Source organism: Phyllostomus discolor, chromosome 14, assembly GCF_004126475.2.
Source record: "Phyllostomus discolor isolate MPI-MPIP mPhyDis1 chromosome 14, mPhyDis1.pri.v3, whole genome shotgun sequence".
NCBI classification, from domain to species: domain Eukaryota; kingdom Metazoa; phylum Chordata; class Mammalia; order Chiroptera; family Phyllostomidae; genus Phyllostomus; species Phyllostomus discolor.
The window spans coordinates 31797399-31818819 of record NC_040916.2 but is presented as its reverse complement, the minus strand read 5'-3'; the positions used below and the strand labels follow the sequence as shown (position 1 = coordinate 31818819).

Sequence of the window (21421 nt, the reverse complement as noted above, 5' to 3'; positions counted from 1 at the left end):
GAGCAGCAGCAGTGCCCTGGCTTTCGGCCCTAGTGGTTTGTACCTGGCGACCTCTCGTTGCCTTTTAACATGCGCGTGCTTCTCTGGGTTCACGCCTTCGCGTATGCTGTGTTTTCCATTCTCTAAATTGTACATTCCAAGGACACAAAACCAGGTATTTCAATTCAATGGGTTAAGAGGGCACCAAGAGACCTGAATTTTCGTCGGGTCCCCCTAGGGATTCGGATGAGAGCAGCCCGAGGTCCACACACTATCGGCGCATCCCCGACTATCTCTGTGGGTGTGAACTCTTCCTTCTGGGAACTCGGGATCTCGAAAAGAGCCAGGATGTGGTGAAAGCAGGCGGCTGGTAATAAATAAACACAACTCTCACAAGCACAGCAACGACCGCTTTACTATACAGACACAGACTAGCCATTTACAGAGGAGGACCCAAAGGAGCCGCGCTCCCGGGCCGCACAAGGAAAGTGCCACGAGAGCGCGGCGCATGAACACCACCACCACACGCCTCCGTACCACGTCCGTACCGTCCAGAGAAGCCCAGCCGACCCTCAGGCCGTAGGTCCAAGGGTCTCGTACCTGAAAGTCACCCCCGCGCCCTCTCGGTTCATCATTCGCTTGTAAGAAAACAGAAAACCCTGGCGTGTTTACCGACACGAAGCTGTTGTCCGTGAACTTTATAGGAATCAAGTTTGTTGCAGGAAACAAAATACGGAAACATGAGACAGAGGTAACCCGCCGGTCACCATTAACGCTGAAGTTTTCTGAGATGCGTCTTGTTAGAACCGTCCATCCAGGCAACACTGTTTAATGGTTCAGAGCTCTCCGGGCGGGCACTGCCATTCCAAGCAATCTCGCCGTGGCGCAGTTTTATTTTACAAATGTACAGATCGCGTGGCTGTATATACACATCGGGCACCCACTGCCGTGGCCACATCTCCATGGTGGCGCCTGCTTTTCCCGGCAGAAAGCCTCCCTTCGGCGCCTGGCTCCCAGCCAGGAGCCTCCGCAGCCGCATCTCTGCAAGAGCTTCCACCACACCCTGGGAGGCCCGGGCGCTCCGCTCAGGCTTTTCTCGTGGAGTGGGAGGAAGGATTCGGACCGATAAATAGTGTCTCTGGGGGCACGGCTCAAGCACGCGCTACACTTTGGATTTCTGTGCGTCCACGAGGCTGTAGGAGCCCCGCATGGTGGCTCTCCGGGCCAAGTACACGATGGTGCCGATGGTGGGGATGAGCAGGGAGGAGGCGCAATAGAGCATGAGGAACCCGGGGGAGAAGTAGTCCCTTTCTCTTCCTGGAAAGCAACAAGATGGTGCAATGAGTGTCTGGCACACAAAGAAACTGCTCACCGACAATGTGGACGTGTGTTCACAGTGCAACTGGTCCGCGGAAGAGAAGCGGAACAAAGCGGTGGAAAGGGCCACGGGGAGCCCAAAGGCACATTCCTCTGGACCAGCCGATGACTGGTGGCCGTGGGCCGTGACCGAGGCCATGCCAGGTCAGGGGGCTGTGCGGACTTCCACAGACCCGAGGCCATTAGGTTCAGGTTTGCTTGCAGAATGGAAGGAGGGGCGCAGCGTTTTAGGGTGCGTTCATGAGCACGAGCCACGGAGAGGCGGGTGTGCTGCGGGACACGGGACACTGACTAAGGAGCTAGGACTCGGATCGCCACCAACTGCCTGGACCAGCCAGCCGTCCCCTGACGTCCTCGTGACGTCCAGACCTCGATCGAACAGCCAAACCCCGTCTATGCGACAGTGAGCAAAGGGATTCCTACCGAGAATTTTCTCAGAGATACACGGGGAACTTACGTTTCGTATCTCTGAAGTAGGGCTTCCCTCTCCGCCGTTTATATCGTCGCTTGCTAAACTGAAGTTTTTGGCTAGGATCATATTTTAGCGTAAAGGTCACTCGAAGAGGCCTTCTCGGACCTGCATCTCCCCCAGCCCAGATATTCTTTCATAGCCCACCGTCCCTCGGTAGCTCTTACCACAGCGTGTAATTAATCTGGTCTCCTCCTGCAGGCCGGATGTTACCTACTTTGGTTTTTGGTCGACCACTAAATCGCAAATACCTGGCTCACTGCTTGGATTAGTTGGTACCCAGTGTGTGTGTGTGTGTGTGTGTGTTTAATAGTGGCATATTTTTTCTTTCTACCTCCTACTTTTGTCATTTGGCTGTAAGCTGGGTACAGAAGGGAATAGTATGCAAAAACTAATATTAGTACTCTTTCTAACCTGCTAAACCTCATCTGACAGCTACAACAGTATTTGATATCTTAACCTGGTAAGACCAGCTGAAGAAGGCAGCAAGGCATTCGCTGGGGAGCCCTCTCTGTTCGTACTTGGGTTTGTGTGACCTCTCAAGCGCTACATGTCTTCAGGTGGCACGGGTGCCACCGTCCTGGGAAAAGTGGGTATCTGACCTTGGGGATCCCCACCTTCCCTCTGGAAGATTCTCGCCACTGGAGGCCACCCACTGGGGTCCCGCTGGGAAGTCAACTTTCAAATTATTAAAGTTAAAAACCCTTCACCCTAAACAGAGTGACCATCTCCTCGGTTTCCTCCGCTTCCCCTTGCTAGAGTGGAACGACCTCCTCACAGAGGGAGGGTCACGTGTGAACGGGGTGTCCGAGGTCATAACTGCGGCTGGGCGACAATGTCAATGGCGTGTTGGGCAGGGCGTCTCTGCTCCTGTCATTTTCTTTAAATGAAATAAATACTATCTTGTGCCTTCACTGCCCCCTCCCAGGCATCTGCAGCAGAACACACATTTGCTGCTGAGGCGGCCCCCAGAGCAACGTCCAAATACACCTTTCGATCTGCTGCGTGAACACTGAACAGCCCAAAGGCTCCTGACCCTGTCCGTCACTGGACCACACTCAGGCCAACACCAGGCAGAGCTCATTTTAAAACTCAGCTAAACGCAAAGGGAAAGTAGTTCGAACTGCATGGGTGAAACATCAGAGTCTTGCCTGCATTCATTTTTAGTTGTTTTAAACCGTATTAAGTCTTGGGGGGCTGAATTCCCAGCTGACTTCCCAATAGGCTTTGAGCGATAGGTGAAAATGGCAAAAATAGAAGTTACTCAGTCAATAAAGCAGTCAGAAAAGACGACACTGTGCGAGAGGAAGAGTTAGGTGGCGGAGAAGCTCTGACGTGTCTTTCAAGAGAACCGTCAGCCGTGCACGGAATCACAGACACGTTAGGTGCTCGGTTGCCGGGGGCCAGACTTCATCAGCGGCGGCCTGGAGGCGTCGGGGATGAAAGGAAGGAGGGACGCGTGCGTTTCAGCCTCCTCCTGACTGAGACCTCCTCCGTGCAGACTCCTCGCCCACGCTGGCCACGCACACCCCCGTGTCATGCTGCGTGACAAGGTCAAGGCCCCACTGTCCGAACACAGAGTAACCCCACTGCACTGGCCAGATCAACTCTTTTCAGGACAAGCACTTTGGGGGGGGGCGGGGGGCTAAAAGTTTTACGTGAAATCGTGACACCGTCCCCTCCTGTAACATGTCTGGGTGGACGTACTGATATTGTCCTGTTCCGAGGACATGCTGTGAAGACAGGAAACAGAAGGCGAGGCTTGCCATCGCCACAGCCTGGGCCGGATGAGGAAGACGTCGCCTGCCGTGCGTGCGCCCTGGGTTCAGACTCTCTTTACACCGACAAGGGGCTGCGGAGTCTCGCAGCCCCGCGCCAGGGGCCGAGAGGGGGGCCCCCCGCTTGCGCGCCGCCCCAAGCACTGCGAGCGCGGCTGCCAGCCCACGATGCGAGCCAGGAGCTCGCAAGGCGTGGGAGGCTGGTCAGAGAAGGTAGATCCTACTGTTGTCCTTCACAGAGGGGTTCGGAGAGGAAGGGGTCCCTCAAGTTTCTCTGCTGAGACCACTGCCCCCCTCCATCAGCAGAGGGGAGAATGCACAAGGGGCTGGGGTTTTTAAGGAAGCCTTTCTGTCGTCTAGAGATTCTTTTACGTTCCGCACGGAGAGGGCCACTCCTGATTGTTATCCTGAAAAGCGCCAATCCAGAAGATACACGGGGACTCTGTGTTCAGAGGGCAGGGTCCTCCCCTGGTAAAAAGGAAACAGGTCTAGAAGCAACCCTCCTCCTCCCGTGTGCCAATCCTACTTCTTTAATTTTCTTGTAACCCACAGGGAAAGGTTTTGAAAATATGTCGAAACACTTAGGAGATAGAAGACCTCGGAGACCAATGACGAGTTGTCCACTCTGCAAAAAAAGCAGATGGGAGCTCAGCACCCACTTCCTGGCCAGGCCCCACAGGCCACAGCAGCTGGGCATCACTATTTTAGGAAACGTTAAGAAATAGCCATTGTCTGTGTCTTCTGTTATGCCCGGATCCCTTACTTGATTTGGCGATAAAAATGTGTACAGCTTTCTCAAGAAAAGAAGGGGGGTAAGGGGGGGAGAGGAGAGAGAAAGGAGAGAGAGAGAGAGAGAGGGAGAGAGAGAGGGAGAGAGAGAGGGAGAGAACCACCATCATGGAACGCAGCTCCATTTTTGCCAACGTGTTCATCTAACCCTAGAAATCCTCCCCAGTCCACCCAAGTCCTGACCTATTACTAAAAGTTGTGAAAACCAGAAGCCAAACCCGAGGTCTAACCTTGAACGTCAAGCGTTAAACTTCTGGACTGCCGGCCAAGCTCGCTTTTAGACTCGCATTCGTAAACTCCCGCGTCCTCTAGCTGCACCTTGTGGATGACATAGGCGCCTCCCACAGCCTTTAGCACGGTGTCTCCTGTCTCCGCTTTTTTCTTCAGGATTATCCATGTTTTAGGGTAATTTCCACATGTACAGTAGATAGTGACAGTGTCTCCTTCCTGGACCCTCTCAGAAGGAGAAGCTCTAAGTTGCATGTCTTGTGGAGCGACTGCAAAGAGAATTTGAAAGGCACCTCTGATTGGGCGAAACGGAAACCAAGTCCTTATTCACGTTAACGGCAGCAACGATGGCGATCAAGGAGCTATATTGGTGGTGACTGTTTGCACTAAGCGTGCAGAAGGGTGCACGAAGATGCCAGGCAGTGACCGGAAGTCGTACATGATCATGTTTTTGATAGAAGACCTTTCCCATGCTTCTTGCACGCCTCCTAATATGACCTTTTGCCCAGCCGAGCCCTGAGACAGGTGTTGACTAAACAGCGATAGAGTGCAATTTGGAAAGGAACTCTTTCGTGCAACCAAAATGGTTTGCCCTTCCTTGAAGGACAAGGCTTTTCGGGGCTGGGTTACCTCAGAGCACGAAACTCACGAAACTGCCAAGGGGGTTTTCTTCCTGCTCCGAACAACCACGACCACCCTTCACTAAGTGCCAGGCGTGGGAGCAGGCACCGGACACACGGTCTCTCTAGTACGGCACAGCCCGAGGACAGAGGGCTCCGGCACCACTCCATAGCTGAGCTGAGATGCCCCGTAAGTGTATCTGTCCTCTGACTTGATCCGAGAGTCTCCCCTCCACCGGAGTGACAGTATCGTCACATCCATCCTACAGGCTTTCCTTAGGGCTGTGCTTTGCCCTTCTAAAGTTCTCCCCTTAGAATAAAAATGATCACGGAGACAAGGTAGTAACGAGAAGGCCACTAATGCCTTAGTGGAAATAACGCCAAGGAGTACGAGAGGAAGCAATAGCGAGGAGTAGGAGAGCCCCAGTGAAGAAAGGGCCCTGAACCTCCAAAGGGGAAGTTATGGGGAAAAACTCCAGATTCTGATCACTTCATGGCTTTGCCCAAAATCGCCTGTGGTTTCCCCTTGTTTTGTCCTCGGTCTCTGCTGTCCATCTGGAGAGAGGCTCTGGGTCTGGCTCTGGCGTTTCTCTCCCACCGAACTGACCCGGAGGACAGGGCCACTGCTACTCTTAATCTCAGCATTCACAAAAGGTGTCAGTGCCTCTTAGGCTTCTGAGCAAATACTAGCAGGCACCTTGCGGGACTGCCACTGGGAATGCAATTCAGCCAGATAGGGACGCTCTGATCCTGAGTAATTCTCCAACACATATACACCTCTTCTTAGTTATAGTGCAACACCATATCGTCTCCTCAGGGTGACTGGGACATCTGGCGCCGTTCCTGGAGCTCACAGTCCCCTTGAGGCTGAAAATGCTTTAGGATAAGACACTTGGCACGGGCCGTGAGAAAGCGCTGCCATTCCGGGCACTTCCCGTGCGCAGGACACACCGTGAGCTCTTTAAAACCCTCAACATATATATATATATATATATATATATATATATATATATATATATATATATATATATACACATATTTTTCTAGTAAAAATTTTGTTTCCAAAGCAGACTTCTTGTTTGGGACTCTCTACACTTCCTAGACATTTATATCTGTTTCCTTAACCAGGTTAGAGAAGTTTTCCATCATTCTTTTTTTCAAATGGATTTTCAATGCCTTGCTTTCTCTCTTCTCTTGTGGTGCCCTATGATGGGAACGTTGGCACACTGGGAGTTGCCCCAGAGGCTGCTTATACTCATTTTGCGGGGGGGGGGGGGTGGGGTTCTTAGCAGTTAGTAGCCCACAAGGGAGCTCTCATGGGTTGTCAGCTGATTTCTCAACAGAAACTTTGCAGGCAAGAAGGGATTGGCACAAAATATTCAAAGTGATGAAGAGCAAAGGCCGACAACCAATTACTCTACCCAGCAGAGCTGTCATTTAGCATCGAAGCGCAGATAAAGAGCTTCGCAGACAAGAAGAAGCTAAAGGAGTTCATCACCACCAAACCAGTATCACAAGAAATGTTAAAAGGTCTTCTTTAAGAAGAAGGAGAAAAAAGGATCAAAGTATGAATAATAAAATGGCGATAAATACATTTCTGTCAACAATTACTTTGGATGCAAAAGGGTTAAATGCTCCAACTAAAAGACACGTGGTGACTGTGACTGAAGGACAAAACGACAACCTTACATCTACCGTCTACAAGAGACTCACCTCAGACTGAAAGACACACACAAACCGTAATGGGATAGAAAAAGATTTTTCGTGGAAATGGGAACAAACAAAAAGCCGGGGTAGCAATGCACACACGGGGCAAAATTGAATTTCAAACAAGGGACAAAGAAGGGCCTGGCACCTGCACTTCTGGGCACTTAGCCACAGAAGCCCAGAACTCTGTACTGAAAACACACAGACATCCCTGTGTTCAGTGCAGCATTATTTCCAGGGGCCATGGCCAAGACATGGAAGCAGCCTAGGCGCCCCCAGTAGAGGAGCGGATGAAGAAGTGGCACATACATGCAATGGAGCATGACTCAGCCGCAACCAGAACGCAGTCCTGCTGTCTGCAGCAACACGGAGGGACCCAGAGGGCATTGTGCTGAATGACATGAGTCAGACAGAGGGAGACAAATGCCATATGATCTCACCGGTATGTAGAATTGAAACAACAAAACAAAACCAAAAAAATGAACGAGCAGGACAGATGCAGAGAACGTTTTGATGGCTGCCGGACGGGAGGGTGGCGGGGCCTGGGGGAGAAGGCGAAGGGGTTTAGGAGCACAGACCGGTGGTGACAGAACGACAGAACGGTCATGGGGATGTAAGTTCGGCACAGGCGATGCGGTCGGTAATACTGCACTATCTACGTGTGGTGTCAGATGCGTACTACGTTTTATCGGGGCGATCACTGTGTGAGTCACACAAACGTTTAATTACAGGACTATACACCTGAAACTAATATAACATTATGCCTCAACTTTAACTTAAATATAAAAAAAAAAAAATTTAAAGAGGACTTTGTAGAAAACCAGTAACACAACCAAAATAATACCGACAATAAACTCATTAATCCCAGTCTGCTCACCTTGGACAATTAACTCGACTTCCTTTCTGCTCTTCCCAGCCTGGTTACTCCCTTCGCACACATAAACGCCAGAATCTCCCCTTCCTGCGGAGGTCAAGGTGAGAGTTGTGTTCTCGGAGAGGAACTGCAGGCTCCCGTCACGTAGCTGCCTGCTCCACTGGATTTTCGGGGCCGGGAGGCCGTCGCCGGAGCAAGTCAAGTTCACAGACTGACCCTCCTCCAGGGTGGAGGAGGGGCTGACCGAGACGGCTATATTCCTGGGGGCAACTGGAAAGGTAGGGACACTTGTTAGCTTGACCCCCATATGCCCTGAGTTCCACAGCGTTTAATAATGTTGCAAAACGGGGCTATGCGATCGATGGCTTGGAGAAGTTTATAAACCTTGATAGCTTCCCTGGAGGAGGCTTCGGTCCCCCTGTACTTGAGCAAGCACAGAGCCGTAGACAGGAAAAATGGACCCATCACGGCATTTTCTAGTGGAAATAAGTTCCGTAGGACGGCTCGCTACCGAACAGCGGGTGATCGGCCATGGCGCGTCTGTATCGACACTGATGGCACACTCCACGTGACCACAGATTACTTGAACCTCCTGGGAAAAGGCAGAGTCTGTGTTTCTGCCCCTGGCATCCAGGCTGCCCTGTAACCCCCTGTGACCCACACACCACGGAAGCCGTGACACTGTGGGACTTCCCAGCCCGAGGCTTAAGCAGCTGGCGTTCATCGTCACCCTCTTGAAACACTGTGCGCTGGTGACTAAACCCAGGCCCCCTTCCTCGAGGGTGAGACAGCACACAGAGGAAGGGGGGCCTGGACACCCCAGAAAAGACCCCAGACGTGGAAGTGAGGCCGTGTGGGACCAGCCACCCTGCACCCCAACCTGCCAACCGGCTGGCACGAGTGAGTGCATCTCCTGTCACACAGATGACCTTCCAAAACTGCCCGCTCACGGGACTGTTGGCTGATAGATGGTTATTGTTCTGGGTGTTGGGGGAGCTTGGTTATAATAATCATTATTTAGGAGCGTCTTCTCAGTTTTGTTTTTTCACAGAGGTTTTAACTCGTAGCCTCACGTTGACAATCGCCTGGCCAACGTGGTAAAGAAAGATGGTGAAGGGATTAACCACAGAACTTTCGGGCACAACCCCTCGACACGGACCACAGTGTGGGGACTGACTAGGGGAGGGGCGGGGGCGGGGCTGGGTGGAGGTGGGGAAAGGGAGAGAAAGTAGGAGCAACTGTCCCAGCTTAAACAATAAAAATGTTAAAAATGTAAAAAAAGAAACCCCCGTCAGGCTGCGGAGGCATCACACTTACTCTGAACACGAAGCATCTCTGTACTCTGCCTTTGTTTGGGTTCAAACTCCATCTCATCGATTTGTAGCTCAGCCCGACAAACAAGCGCTTCGCCAGTATCGTCGGCGGTGGGGGTGAAGGTCATTTCCACACTCCCGGTCTCCAGGGAGTCCCTCTCCAGGGCCTCCAGAAAGTTTTTACTCTCCATGAGCCTCTCCCCCTTGAGCAGCTGAATCTGCAGTCGGTCCAGAGGGTACACGTCGGGCACCTTGCAGCTCACTGTGGCTGGCTCTCCGTGCACTAGCCCACCGCTCATCTCGATCTCTGGGTCTCGGGGGAACGCTGCGGGCAGCAAGCAGAAGCGATCTTTGGATGTGACATTCAACAGCGACACTGGGCCAACCTCTGTTAAGTGCAGAGGCCTCAAAGGCAGTGTTAAATCCCTTGGGATGGAATGATTACCCATATATAACTAGTGACCTTAACGTAAAGATTTATGACATTAAATACATCTAACACTGGAGACAAGACCATAGTAAATGAAGTAATCGAATAATAAATATACTGTTTTTACTTCTTAGCATTGTCATCTTCCTGACAGCCATAAATTACCTTTTTTTGAAGGACTTTGTGAGCTTCCACCATCTCATTTGGTAACCACAGATTTTAAATGTTTTAAATGTTTGCCGGGATGTGTTGAGGATTTACTGTGTGCTAGCACCTTAATATAGCTTAGTCTTCAAAACAGCCTGATAATGTGGCCATTGTGTACCCTATTTTACAGCTAGGAAACTTGTCGAGAACTTGTTTTACAGCGAGGGAAACTCACAAAACTCGTAGAGGCAAAGAGACTTCCGTTAGGCATTATACGGAGGAAGTCACTGAGTGGAGATAAGAATTCGTGTTTCTCTGAGCTCAGAGCTCACGCTTGGTTTCACAGAGCCCGGCATGCCGCTGGGTATCGCTAAAGACCCACGGGGGCCGTTCTTCAATTTAGACATTTCCAATGGCCAAGTTTAGGCAGCCAGTTTTAAATATTTCTCAGGCAATACTTGGTGGTTAAGAAAAAAACGTAAGAAGTTTCGGTTCTGAATAATATGTATTCTACAGCTTATACGAACCACTAAAAACAAGGCTAAAGTAGTCACCCAGAGCAAGAACAGTGCTAAAAATTTTTCCCTAGAAGTAAAGTGTTGTTGAAGCCATACATCCTCAAATATTTACGTATGGCAACGGGACCCCCCCGCCGGTTCTGGTTTCTGCTGGAAACATGCCTACAGCAGCAGATCCCGGACCCCGGGTCACACGGAAATGCAGAGAAACCCGCCACTTAAAGTCGGGCTCTAACGCGTCCCCAGCAGGCCCTGACGGGGACACAAGCCTGGGCGGGTTTCCTGGCAGAAAACCTCCATGGTCTGTTCTCCTGGAATCTGCTGGATCAGGCAAGGCAGAGTCACATCGCATGTACTCTGTCCCTCGCTCTTGAAAACTGAGGAACTCCAGCAACGTCAAGTTCACAGAGATCGGAGGTTGTAAAGGGTTCCTACTGAGGTGACCGGAACGGCATGAAACAGCGTAGTAACATGTACGCAGCTCAGTCAGTGTTGGCACCTGGCGCTGCCTCCCGCCTCTGCCTGTCACCTGAGCGGCTGCCCCTGACTCTCTGCTCTGACTCCCCGTCTCCCTGCCTTCCTTCCCGGCTTCCCCCTGCTCCTCGTTGCCTCATTTTCCCCATCCTGCCCATCCGCTTTGCAAACATGCCTTCAGAACAGTAGGCTCGGGGCGCACCTGAGTTCCAATCCGGAGCAGCTGCCATCGCTCCCCAGTTACCCGAATGGTCACGAGCCCTCTCCCTGCCGTCACCTTGAACACCGCCCCCCAGCACACACAGAGAGGGGGTGGGAGGCAGTGCGTGTCCTGGTGTGTTCCTGCACACGCGGTGACACGGGCGGTGACAGTGCCCAAGGACGGCTGACGCTGTGTGCGTCTGGAACAAGTACCGAAGACTTAGGCCAAGTAAACTTCATTGGAAATTCTACTTTGGGGAACTAGGAACCGTTCCCAGTGCTAAGTCCCCTTCCTGAACACACAGACCTCGTTCTACATCAGCCTTGTATTACGTCACTTCCAATGGAATTGGGGGAAAAAAAACCAGCAAAGAGTTCTGAAAACTACTCACAGTAGAGGTCCACCTTAATCATCTTTTCCTGTTTCCTGCGTCCACAGGTCACGGTGCATAGGTAAGAACGTTCGTGCTCGAAACTCACAGGGTTCAGGGTCAGCTTGGACGAGGTCCCCGCAGGCCTCACCTGCCCGTGCAGGGGGCTGTCTATCTGGGTCCTCCAGGAGAAGGAGGGGGCCGCACAGCCCACAGCACTGCACGTCAGCTCGACCGAGTCGCCGATCCGAGCGGCAACCTGGGGCCCAGGCGAGATCTCCACGGTGAACGGTTTTTCTGGGGGCGAGAGGAGAGGGCGGAAGGAAGGTGAGATGATTTTCTTCTCTCAGCCTATTCCAATATAAGACCTTTTTTTCCCCTTGATTTCCTTTACAGGAACATCTGTGCCAAGAACAAGTTACTCCTTTTCCCCTTGGGACCACCAGGGACGAGACCCCGTCTTGTAAGAACGAACCCACCATAGTCTGCAGATTCATTCATGGAACAGAATAAATGTGGCTAAAGATCGGTCCAGACAGAGGGTGGCATCTTTCCCTCCCAATAATCCAGTCTCTGCTCAAATACAGCTTATCGAATCCCTGCCACAGTGCGGAACCACACAAAAAATTTAAGAGGTTCCAGTGTATTCGGCATTGTGTAAACCGTTTGACATACATGATCTCATTTAACTCTCACAACAACTTCACAAGGTGTTGCTGTGAGTTCTTCTCCTCCTCCTCCTCCTTCTCCTCCTTGGGGAAATTTAAGCTCAGACATGCTAAATAACTTTTATCCAGCTCACAAGTGACAAGATTAAGGCTTGAAGCCAGGCGTGTCTGACTCCAGATCCCAGCTCCTCAGCTGCTTGGACAACGAAGTCCGGTCAGCCTCATGTGGAGACAAGCCTACGAGGTCTGAAAAAGGCTACAGACAGAGGTCTTCCAATCAGAGGCAATGCCCATAATGCACCAGCGCCGAGAGCTTTGTGCCAGCAACGGGACATTATACCGTTGACAGTCACACTGAGAAAGCAAAGCCAAAGTCTAGGCAGTAAAGTGACACACATATGCCACCTCCAAACTTCATTTGATGCAAAACAAAACTACTTCACAGTCCATTCAGGGGCTGCAAACGGAGGTGGAGGGCAGACCCCCGAGACTCCAGGGTCCAGGAGAGCTCTCTGGCTGCCAGCACTATCCCGCTGGGCATGCACACCACCGTCTGGGGAGGGAGGGTACCCAAAACCCCCACTCCGCTCCCCTGAGGCAGCTGGGAGAGTTGGGTGACTCTGCAAATGACAGAGGGGACTCCACAGAAAATCACTGACACTGTCCGTGTAAACAGCAGGTTGGGGATGGAAGGAAGAAATCTCAACATCTAGATAATCTCATCTGTGCCAGAAGCTACCTTCCTCGGTTGGGTTTGTCTAAGCGTGACATTGTAGCATCCTCCGAAGAAGGCTGGCCAGAAATGAGCTCCGTAAATTGCTAAGCTATCAGATTCAGACAGAGATCATTCCGAATTCCTCATACGCTAGTGTGAGAAGGGGGAACTATAAAACAGAGCCACTTCCTGCCTGGGGACCAGCCTCAGATAATTTTTTTTTTACAGTGGCTGTGTCTACTACCATGCGGATTTGTGGGTCCTTAAGGGAGTGCTTACTAGGTAAGAAAACATCATTTGAAAGTTCAGTTCTCTCTTTAGCACTTACTCAAAGCTGTGAGGACCCTGCCGTGCAGAGTGCAAAGCGGCCCTCCCTACCCACCCACCCCCCGAGGTGTTTCCCTTCCCTCCCCCTGAAATGGGACTCGGGGGACGATGGGGTGGGGCTGTCCTGCGTGGCCGACGACCTTGGGGTGGCATCTCTCCCGGTGTCCCCGCCGTGCTGCCCTAACACCCAGCCGCGTTCATCCGCTGACGGTGACCCTGAGTTTCATTGTCTCAGCCGTCCAAGTCTTCAGATATGAGAAATGCGAGTGGCCCATGTTTATGGCGGATGCGTCCTGCATCTACCGGGCACCCACGGTGCGGCTGGCACGCGGCTGTGATGAAGAGTGTGCGATGGATAACTACCTCATCGTGCCGCCGTGCGTGTCAGTGAGGTAAAGCTCCAGGGAGCGATTCTGGCTCCAGACCCAACAACGACCGCCCTTCTGTCCTCCTTTTTCACGCACTACTCACCCTGAACAACCAGCTCCACCTCCTTTCTGTCTCTCCCGGCCGGATTGACGCCCTCGCACACGTAGACCCCGGAATCCTCCGGCCTCATGGCCACGAGCGTGAGCGTCCCGTTCCCGGACAGGAGCTGCGGTCGCCTGCCGCCCAGCGACCTGCTCCAGGTGATCTGGGGCGCCGGCAGGCCTTCGCTGGTGCAGGTCATGGTCACGGAGCCCCCCTCCTGCAGCCTCGTGGAGGGGCTCACGGACACCACGGTGTTCCTGGGCGAGACTGAAAAGGCAGGCCACGTGTGAGCCGCTGCCGAGCGCCCCCTTGACCCCAACAGCAGGGGCCGCCTCCACGCACGCCCTCAGGTGGACCAACCTGCTGCGTCAGGCTGGGAGAAAGAACTGAGGCGTCCTGGAAAGCAGGCCACCTGGTCCCCGACTAATTTGACTGGGTGAATTTGGGGGGCCATTTGGTGTTTTCAGTCCACCACAGATGCTCAGGAATTAACCCAGACCCTGGACGGGGTCCCCTCTCGGCCCCCTTGCCCAGGGCCGTCTGAGTCACCTTCCACACTCGGGGCGTGAGGCCTGCCAGCACCTCCCAGAACAGCCCGTGTGATTTGGGGGCAGCACTAACTATTAGCCCATCTTCCCCTCCTGAGCTGAAACCCTCCTCTTCGGAGCTGGCTTCTGCACGGTGGCCACAGTCCCGTCCTCCGCCATTACGGAACAGAGTAAATCCCTTTTCCACGGGACCGTCTCTCAAAGACGTCACGATAGCCCTCTCCTCCAGGTTCTGTGTTATCCAGGGAAAACATCCCCTGGCTTCAAATACTAACTGTTTTCCAAATGCTAACGAGCCTTTCCATTGCGCTCTCTTTCAAACACGCTCTGATCGGCAGTGTCCAGAGCGGAACACCGCACCTGAGCCCAGATCGGGGAGGCCCCTCTCCCCGATTCTGGGACCAGGAGACCGCCTCGAAACCCCAGCAGCCCCCCGGAATGCGGGGCCATCGCGGCTCATCCCCGCCCTGCCACCCAGTGCCCACATGTGAACATACACTCACACACACACACACACACACACACACAAAGAGTCAGTGCTCGCCTGCTAAGACCTCGCTATGTCAGGGCATAGTGTAAGCGTTTACAAAACACGATCACAAACACGGCACCCTTCTGAGCCCGCTTCCTGCTGCCCCATCGGGCGGTATCATCATTGCCCGTGGACAGACAGGGAAATAGAGACATTGAGTGACCCAGGCTCACATGGTTAATGGAGCCAGAATCCAAGCTCCGGGCTTGGTAACCCAAACCCAGGGCTCTTTTCACTGGAATACGCTGCTGACAACTGTGCTGTTCTCGGTGAACGGGAACTGTAGAGCAGGCTGCTTTCCGACCCAGCTGCGGAATGCACTGCTGTGCACGCCCACGGCTGAGCCCCCGCGGAAGCGACACCGCACCACAGAAACACTCACTGTGGACCTGCAGGGTTCTCCTCTTCTCCCTCTTGCGGAGCGCTTCGTCGATTTCGCTGATGTGCAGCTGAGCTCGGCAGACCAGGGCTTCCCCGATATCGTCGCTGGTGGGCGTGAAGGTCACTGCCAACCCCTTGGTTTCCAGGGACTTGGTCTCCGCGGGCTCCAGAAACTCCTGGTTCTTCAGGAGCCGGTCGCCCTTCAGCAGATCCATCTCCAGCCTTTCAAATGGGTAAACGTCGCGCACCAAACACGTGGCCGTGACGGGCTTTCCAACCTCCAGGGGGCCGCTCAGGTGAATCTCGGGGTCCTTGGGGAAAGCTGCAAAGGTCAGGGGGGACACGCGTGAGTTGCGTCGGGTCCCTGAGTGGCTTTCTGCGATGCCAACCGAATCTGACGTTTCTGTTAGCACAGCCTGGAGTCGTCACCCAAGTAGCCTTTGCGGTTTGGGCAGGTTCACGCATCGACTACCTTTTAGCAAAGTCTTCAGTTCTGACCCTGCGTGCACTAAGGTGTGCGTGCTACTAGAGTAAAAGGAGGGAGGAGAAATCAATGCCTATTAAATACGTATATGAGCCCACCCCTGTACCATTCCTTTAACACGAGTGGTTTTATTTTACCCTTGCAATGGCCCCGGGAGGCAGAGACCACCCTCCACAGCCACGCAAACACGGGCCCAGCGCTCTCCGCACAGCTAGCCCCGAGTCACACGGCCAGTGAGGGCCGAGTCTGGGATTTAAACACGGGATTTCTCCTATTCTGCATTGTTACCGCAGGTTTACAGTGTCTTGGGTCACGTTCTCCTATTTTAGGGCAGATATATTTCCATTTCCCGAATAAGGAACTGGAGGCTCCAGGCGTCATTGCCAAGAATAGCGATTGACCAAGATAAGCCAAGAACTGAAGAGAGCCGCAGTCAATAATCGGCTTCCGCCAAGGGGGCCTCGGCCAGGCGCCGCTCCGCCCGGAGGGGCCGCCTGTGCAGCCTTGCACTTCTGGAAGGCAGACCTGGCTCAGTGTCCTAACAGCATGCCCTGAACCTCTCCGTGCCAAGGGCAGGCCCTGCTTCCGTCAGCCACCTTTTCCTCGCAGACCTTCGTGAGGGCGGCACCTGGGCTGGATTCAAGCCTGTGTAACAGTAACTCGAAGGCCATAGCTCTAAAGAACAGGATGACCGAGTGTGGAAGGAAGAAGGCAGGGCTCTCAGACGTAATGAGAGACAGACGGACCTGAAGAAAAACTTCAGGCCGGGTAATTAAAGCCAAAAGGGCCTTCCTTTCCCTCCCTCCCTCCCTCCCTCTCCATCTCTCTCCCCCCTCTCTCTCATCCTTCAGCTATTTGGAACTTGTGAGTTAGAGCAAAGGAGCTGCAAATTTTTCATGTGAGAGCAGCAGTTTTCCCACCTTTCCACCCATAACTTCTGTCCCTCGTATTCCGTAGCAACTGTGCCTGTGAGCCTCAGTCTGCTTGCTGCCAGGGAGCATAAGAACTTGCTACTTTTCCCTGTATTTACATAAGGGGGCCTCTCCAGGGGCCGGCACACACGCTGGTGTGCACAGCCGGCATAATTGAAAGCAGCCCGCCAGGCGCGGTTTCTCCGGAAGCCCGAGCAACACATGGGGCTCCTCGGAGAAGCAGAGCTGCCGGGCGGGGCTGAGCCGCGCCGCAGCGGAAGGGGAGCACTGTAAAGCAGCCCAGTGAGGTCTTCGTGGAGAGGTGAGTGCAAAGCGTTGCAGTCTGTGTTTTGATCTGTTGTGTTGTGCTTGGGTTTTGAAAGAGAGTGGTCCTCGGTAAGCAAAGGCAAGCGATTTATTTCCTGTTAGTTTTTCGCTCCTCCTGCTAACTTGATGTGCTGCACTGAGCATAGATTGGGATGTGTTTTGGTAGACTGGGAAGCTGGGGCTATTCACTCACAGGTACAAGGCAGATGTAACTTCTCATACAAACACCCTGGAAGTGGAGCAGGTGAACAGTAAGGGTTAATAATGACGAAAACAACAGACTCTGAAACTGATCTGCACCAGAACCACGTGAGTGGTGTGTGTACAGATGTTTCTTATGTCTCGGGGGGAAACGTTTGACCACTCGCCTACCACGGAATGACACGTCGCCTGCTTAAACTGGTTCTGAGCACCGAGCTGCACGAGGCTAAATAAGTGGGAGATCCCTGAAGGATGGGGTTCATAAATCATTTAGACGCATGGCTGAGTAAACATGGAAGGATATAATCCAGCAGAGATCTGGGGAAAGTAAGACAAAAAGAACCTCACGGGTCTTCATTTCAGGGCTCAGCAAAGCGAAGCCCAGAGAGGCTGAGCCTGGCCCGCGGTCCCCCCACCTCCTGGTCTGCGGTAGCGTTGGGGACAAGAACCTGATCTGGGAGCCGGCCCCACGCTAGACAGACTCAGCTGTCTCTGTAACTTTCTTGGTGCAGTGCGTCCTCTGGCCGAGAATCTAGACATGGACAGCTTCTCTTTTAAACACACCCCTTCCAGAAACTTAGCTTTAGAGCAAAGTGAAAGAGAACCAGCGCTTCTCCCAAGTACTCACAGTAGATGAGCACCTCGACCGCCTTCTCCTCTTTCCTGGCCCCGCAGGTGGCGGTGCACAGGTAGGAGTGCTCGTTCCAGAAGCTCACGGGGTCCATGGTCAGCACGGACGTGTTCCCCTCCTTCCGCACCCTGGCGTTCAGCGGGCTGTCTATCTGGGTCCTCCAGGAGAAGGAGGGGTCCGCACAGCCCGTCGTCCTGCACGTCAGCGAGGCGGAGCCGTTGATCTGCGCCACGATCTGGGACTCGGGCACGATCTCGATCGTGAACGCTTGAGCTGTGGGGGCAGAAAGACACAAGCACGGTCACACCGGTCCGTGCGGTGTTCTCCTCTCCTGTGTCCCAGGGTCACGACCACGCTAGCGTCTGGCCAGACTCTTCCCTGAACCGCCTCCGGCTAACTGCAAGGCGGCCCGAGGGCCTTGGCGTCCCTCCAAAGAAGGTGCTGAAATTATCTTCACTTAGTGAACTCTCGGTTCCGAGCACGGAGCCCGTTTATCGGGCTCGTTTTGTTCTTCGCTAAGTTGGATCTCATTATGAAGCACAGGAAACTAAAGCGATAGCTCTTACCAGGGACAGGACCCAACTACTCGCTAGGGAAAAAAAGTCTCCAAAAAAACAGCCATTTGCGGGGCCAGCCATGACCCGATAACGATCCACAGCAACACTCAGTAAGCAGCACATCACAAGTCAGGGCCAGCGAAGTTTCCCCACAGTATCAAGTGCCCCAGCGCAAAAGTGACAAGAGTGACAGAAGCCAAGAGCAGGGCTGAAATGGAAGGCAAACACTCGCAACGGATCGGGGAGAACTTACAAGCCACCAGCACCATCCAAAGTATGTTGGAGACCCCAAGAGTCACGGCCATCTTCCCAGGCATGTTCGGTTGCCGCCCTGCTGAGAAGTGGTCCCCAAACGCCCCTCCTGTGCCAGCAGAAAGTGCTTGGGAACAGCCTTCAGCTCCTGAATCACCAGGCTCAGTGAGGAGTGACCTGGAAAGTCTGCCCCTTATAAAGGGTCTCCCAGCACAGGAGGCGGGAAATCCCTTCAAGGGGAAACCCGCAGAGCCAGAAAAAAAGTTTCACTGGCAGGCGGCCAAGTGCAGCCTTAACCCCTTCAGCTGCCCACACGGCTGGAAGGGACTCTCTCCCCCAGAGAAAGGACACTTCTGAGGCCAGAGAATTAAGGCTTTTCCTGATTGTCACTCCAAAAGGACGTGTTTGCAGCAGACACAGAAGGCGAGGCTCATTACCGAAAGAGGCTTTCTGACCTGAATCCAGTGGCGGGAGGGAGGAGGAAGGGAGAGAGAGAGGGAAAGAATAGTGAATTACACTTCAGTTTTTGAGGTAGCTAAATAACCACTGTGCCCTATGAATTGTTTTTCTCCACAAAGAAGATACATTTGCAATTTTAAAAGAGACTAAGGTTCCTCTTACAAGAAAAAGGAAAAGATTCTGTTTTTTGGATGAGTGTTCTAAAAGGCAAACAGTACAATTTCTTAAAGTTTTTATTCCTAAAAATAGTTTTTGGGTGTGTTGTTTTTTTTTACCACAAACATCAACTTTCTGAAATGATTTTCTTAAGTGGAAAGTAGAGAAATGCTACTTAAATAAGAGAAATCATTTTTTTTCTCTTTTATTTCAGAAAAGTCACCAAATCTTTGGTTCAGTTGCTGGGTAATTGGGAATCTTTTGCAGACTTACAATAAATATAAATGTATGGACTTCATCGGAAGTGGGAAATCTCTTGGACGATGAGACTTTACCACAAACACAGTGAAAACCTAGAAAATGATTTGTTCTTGTCATATGGGAGGTGGCGATAACCATTTTTATGCTCTTTGTCCTTCCTCGTGCCCCCCACCCCCACGCCGAAATGACGTTTTTAAAGCTGTTTGGACGTGGCCTTGCAGTCACACAGCTCAAGTCCTTGCAAAGTGCTTGCCCATCAGAAAGAAACCGGAACAGCCACTTCCTTGCGTCCCACACGTGCAGGTCGGCCTTCCCCGTTGGCCCACCAGTTCCTTTTACGGCTGGGGCCCATTCTCGTTCGTCACCGTACCTAGCCCCGCCTTCCTGGTACCTAGCATGTGCTTTTGCACTTAGTGGGTACAAAAAAAAAGAGTGCAAAAACAAACATTGTAAATTAAAATCTGGGAAAGAAACGTGCAGGGCTAGCGGTACTAGGTAACTACTGCGTGCGGAAAGTGCCGGATTCTGTAAGGAAATCCCGGCGCTCAGAGACTCCCAGGGCGTGTGCAGTAAACCTGTGGTGCGTAGGCACAGGCCGGAGGGCCAGACCGAGGCTTGGAGTCAATCTACGGCTGTCTCTCCACCGCCGGGGCGCTCCGGCACCTCCGCTCGGAGTGCCGAGCGCAAGGCTCCCGCTGGAGGGCGGGGGAGGAAGAGACGCTGTTGGAAGGCTGGGACGCTGCGTGAGTTTGGTGTCACCTACCCAGTATCACGAGATCAGAAATGTGGCTTCGGGCAAAGCTGGCTGGTACACGGGAAACCTGGAGGTCCTTGATGGGGTCCGTGTCTCCAGAGCTGCGAGAAGGTGTTCGGAGCCGTTCATGCAGGTCGCTCTCCTTCAGGACAGATAGAGGGAGTTACCGGGTTTCATGCATTTCTCCGAGGCGCGAAGAAGAGAGACCCACAGGATACGCAACGAGATCGCCAAGACCAAGTCCTGGGTAATAACTTCAGTTCTAAGCTTGGATCTGATTCCCAGTTTGGCACATTGGCGGGGCGCCTAATCTGTTGAACCCGCTCTTGGTGGTTTCAGTGAAAACGCTTGACGAAGTCCCTCGTGGTACCTTTGAACTGGATGCCGTTTGCGGGTCTGCCTGCTGCTCCCAGACTGAGTTGGTAGCACTCTCTTCTGTGTCCTCTCTGCACACTCAGGGGGCTTCATTTTTTTTTTTCCACCTCGGCACGTAGCCCCAAAGAAGGCGTTCATTAATTCACGTTTGTGGAATGAGCAAGTGAGTGAGTGAGTGAGTAGAGCTGCCAGGGGAGGGCCGACAGATTGGGACTAATCCTCCCAGAACGAGTGCTACTGGGTTCTGTCTTTGAAAGTGTGCAGTTCATCACTTTTGTTAGTAGCGTGGAAGATATGATTATCTCATTTATTCGTAACACGTGACTGGGACCTATAGATAACCTGAGAGGTGGCAGACCAAGGTGAGGAAGCGCTCTAAGGATGTAAAGACATGAGCAGAGGACGCAATGACATTTAACGGGAATGCGTCAAGTCTGGCGTCTAGCTGGGACGGTCCGATACCCGAGCACGGTGCGGAGGGGCGTGGGCTGGACTGCAGTCCTCAGGCAGATCGTGTGGTGGTGGTGGCAATCCGTGCAGTGAGCACGTGCCAACATTGCCACAAGAAACCAAAAGAGATGCAAGAAGTTCAAGCTGCTCTCATGATATTCAATCTCTAAGCACCCAAGGCCCCAGGCCCCGGGCTCTGGTCAGGAGCAGGTGTCTGTTTCCGCACACCATTCCTTAGGAGAGAGGCTGAAAAAAGCAGAGAGGGTGTCTGGAAGAAAGTGATCAGGATGTTTGACAGCCCCAAAATCCCTGACTCAGTTGGAAGAAGCAGGATATTCTGTTTGGATGAGAGAAAACTTGGAAGCCATGTGACAACTGAATGACTGATGCTCAGAGGAAGGGACATGCTTGCTGCTCTGTGTTACACCAAGGGCTAAAAGTAGGGCTCGCTGGTAAGCAGTTACTACCGTATTTTGCTGTGTATACTGTGCATCCAGGTTTTTGGCCCAAACTTTCAGGAAAACAATCTTTTGTTTTAATATTTTAATTCAATTTCATGTACTTCTATTTAGATACTTGTTTTTTGTATTATAATGGAATTTTAGCATTTATTTTTTAACATAGCACAGAAAAGTTTATGTAACAAATAATTACAACACACAAGAACAGATACAAGGTATTTCAGC

The 21421-nt window shown here is 52.5% G+C and overlaps 1 protein-coding gene and 1 long non-coding RNA gene across 3 annotated transcripts; both read right to left on the bottom strand.

Annotated features, from left to right (window-relative positions):
• Nucleotides 1-372: 372 nt before the first annotated feature.
• On the bottom strand, nucleotides 373-18691 carry VCAM1 (vascular cell adhesion molecule 1). 2 transcript variants are annotated; one of them, XM_028502923.2, is made up of 9 exons: nucleotides 18282-18691; nucleotides 17469-17744; nucleotides 14919-15239; nucleotides 13457-13723; nucleotides 11297-11572; nucleotides 9139-9459; nucleotides 7825-8091; nucleotides 4623-4889; nucleotides 373-1296 (listed from the first exon to the last, which is right to left on the bottom strand). In XM_028502923.2, the coding sequence occupies exons 1-9, from the start codon at nucleotides 18343-18345 to the stop codon at nucleotides 1142-1144; spliced, it is 2214 nt and encodes a 737-aa protein (XP_028358724.1). In that variant the 5' UTR covers nucleotides 18346-18691; the 3' UTR covers nucleotides 373-1141. The 2 variants fall into 2 exon arrangements, with proteins under 2 accessions (XP_028358724.1, XP_028358726.1); XM_028502925.2 differs by lacking the exon at nucleotides 4623-4889 and having other exon boundaries at nucleotides 379-1296.
• Nucleotides 18692-19003: 312 nt separating this feature from the next.
• On the bottom strand, nucleotides 19004-19715 carry LOC118498175. The gene is made up of 2 exons (XR_004900692.1): nucleotides 19382-19715; nucleotides 19004-19248 (listed from the first exon to the last, which is right to left on the bottom strand). It is a non-coding gene; the product is annotated as an uncharacterized LOC118498175 (long non-coding RNA).
• Between the last annotated feature and the right edge of the window lie 1706 nt (nucleotides 19716-21421).

Bases quoted from the DNA above. Each gene is read 5' to 3' on its own strand.
- VCAM1 (XM_028502923.2), bottom strand. From the start codon at position 18,345: ATGCCTGGGAAGATGGCCGTGACTCTTGGGGTCTCCAACATACTTTGG. The intron at 17,745-18,281 runs GTAAGTTCTCCC...CTGCCCCCACAG, and splicing joins TTGGATGGTGCTGGTGGCTT to CTCAAGCGTTCACGATCGAG. The intron at 13,724-14,918 runs GTGAGTGTTTCT...CTGCCTTTTCAG, and splicing joins GAGAACCCTGCAGGTCCACA to TCTCGCCCAGGAACACCGTG.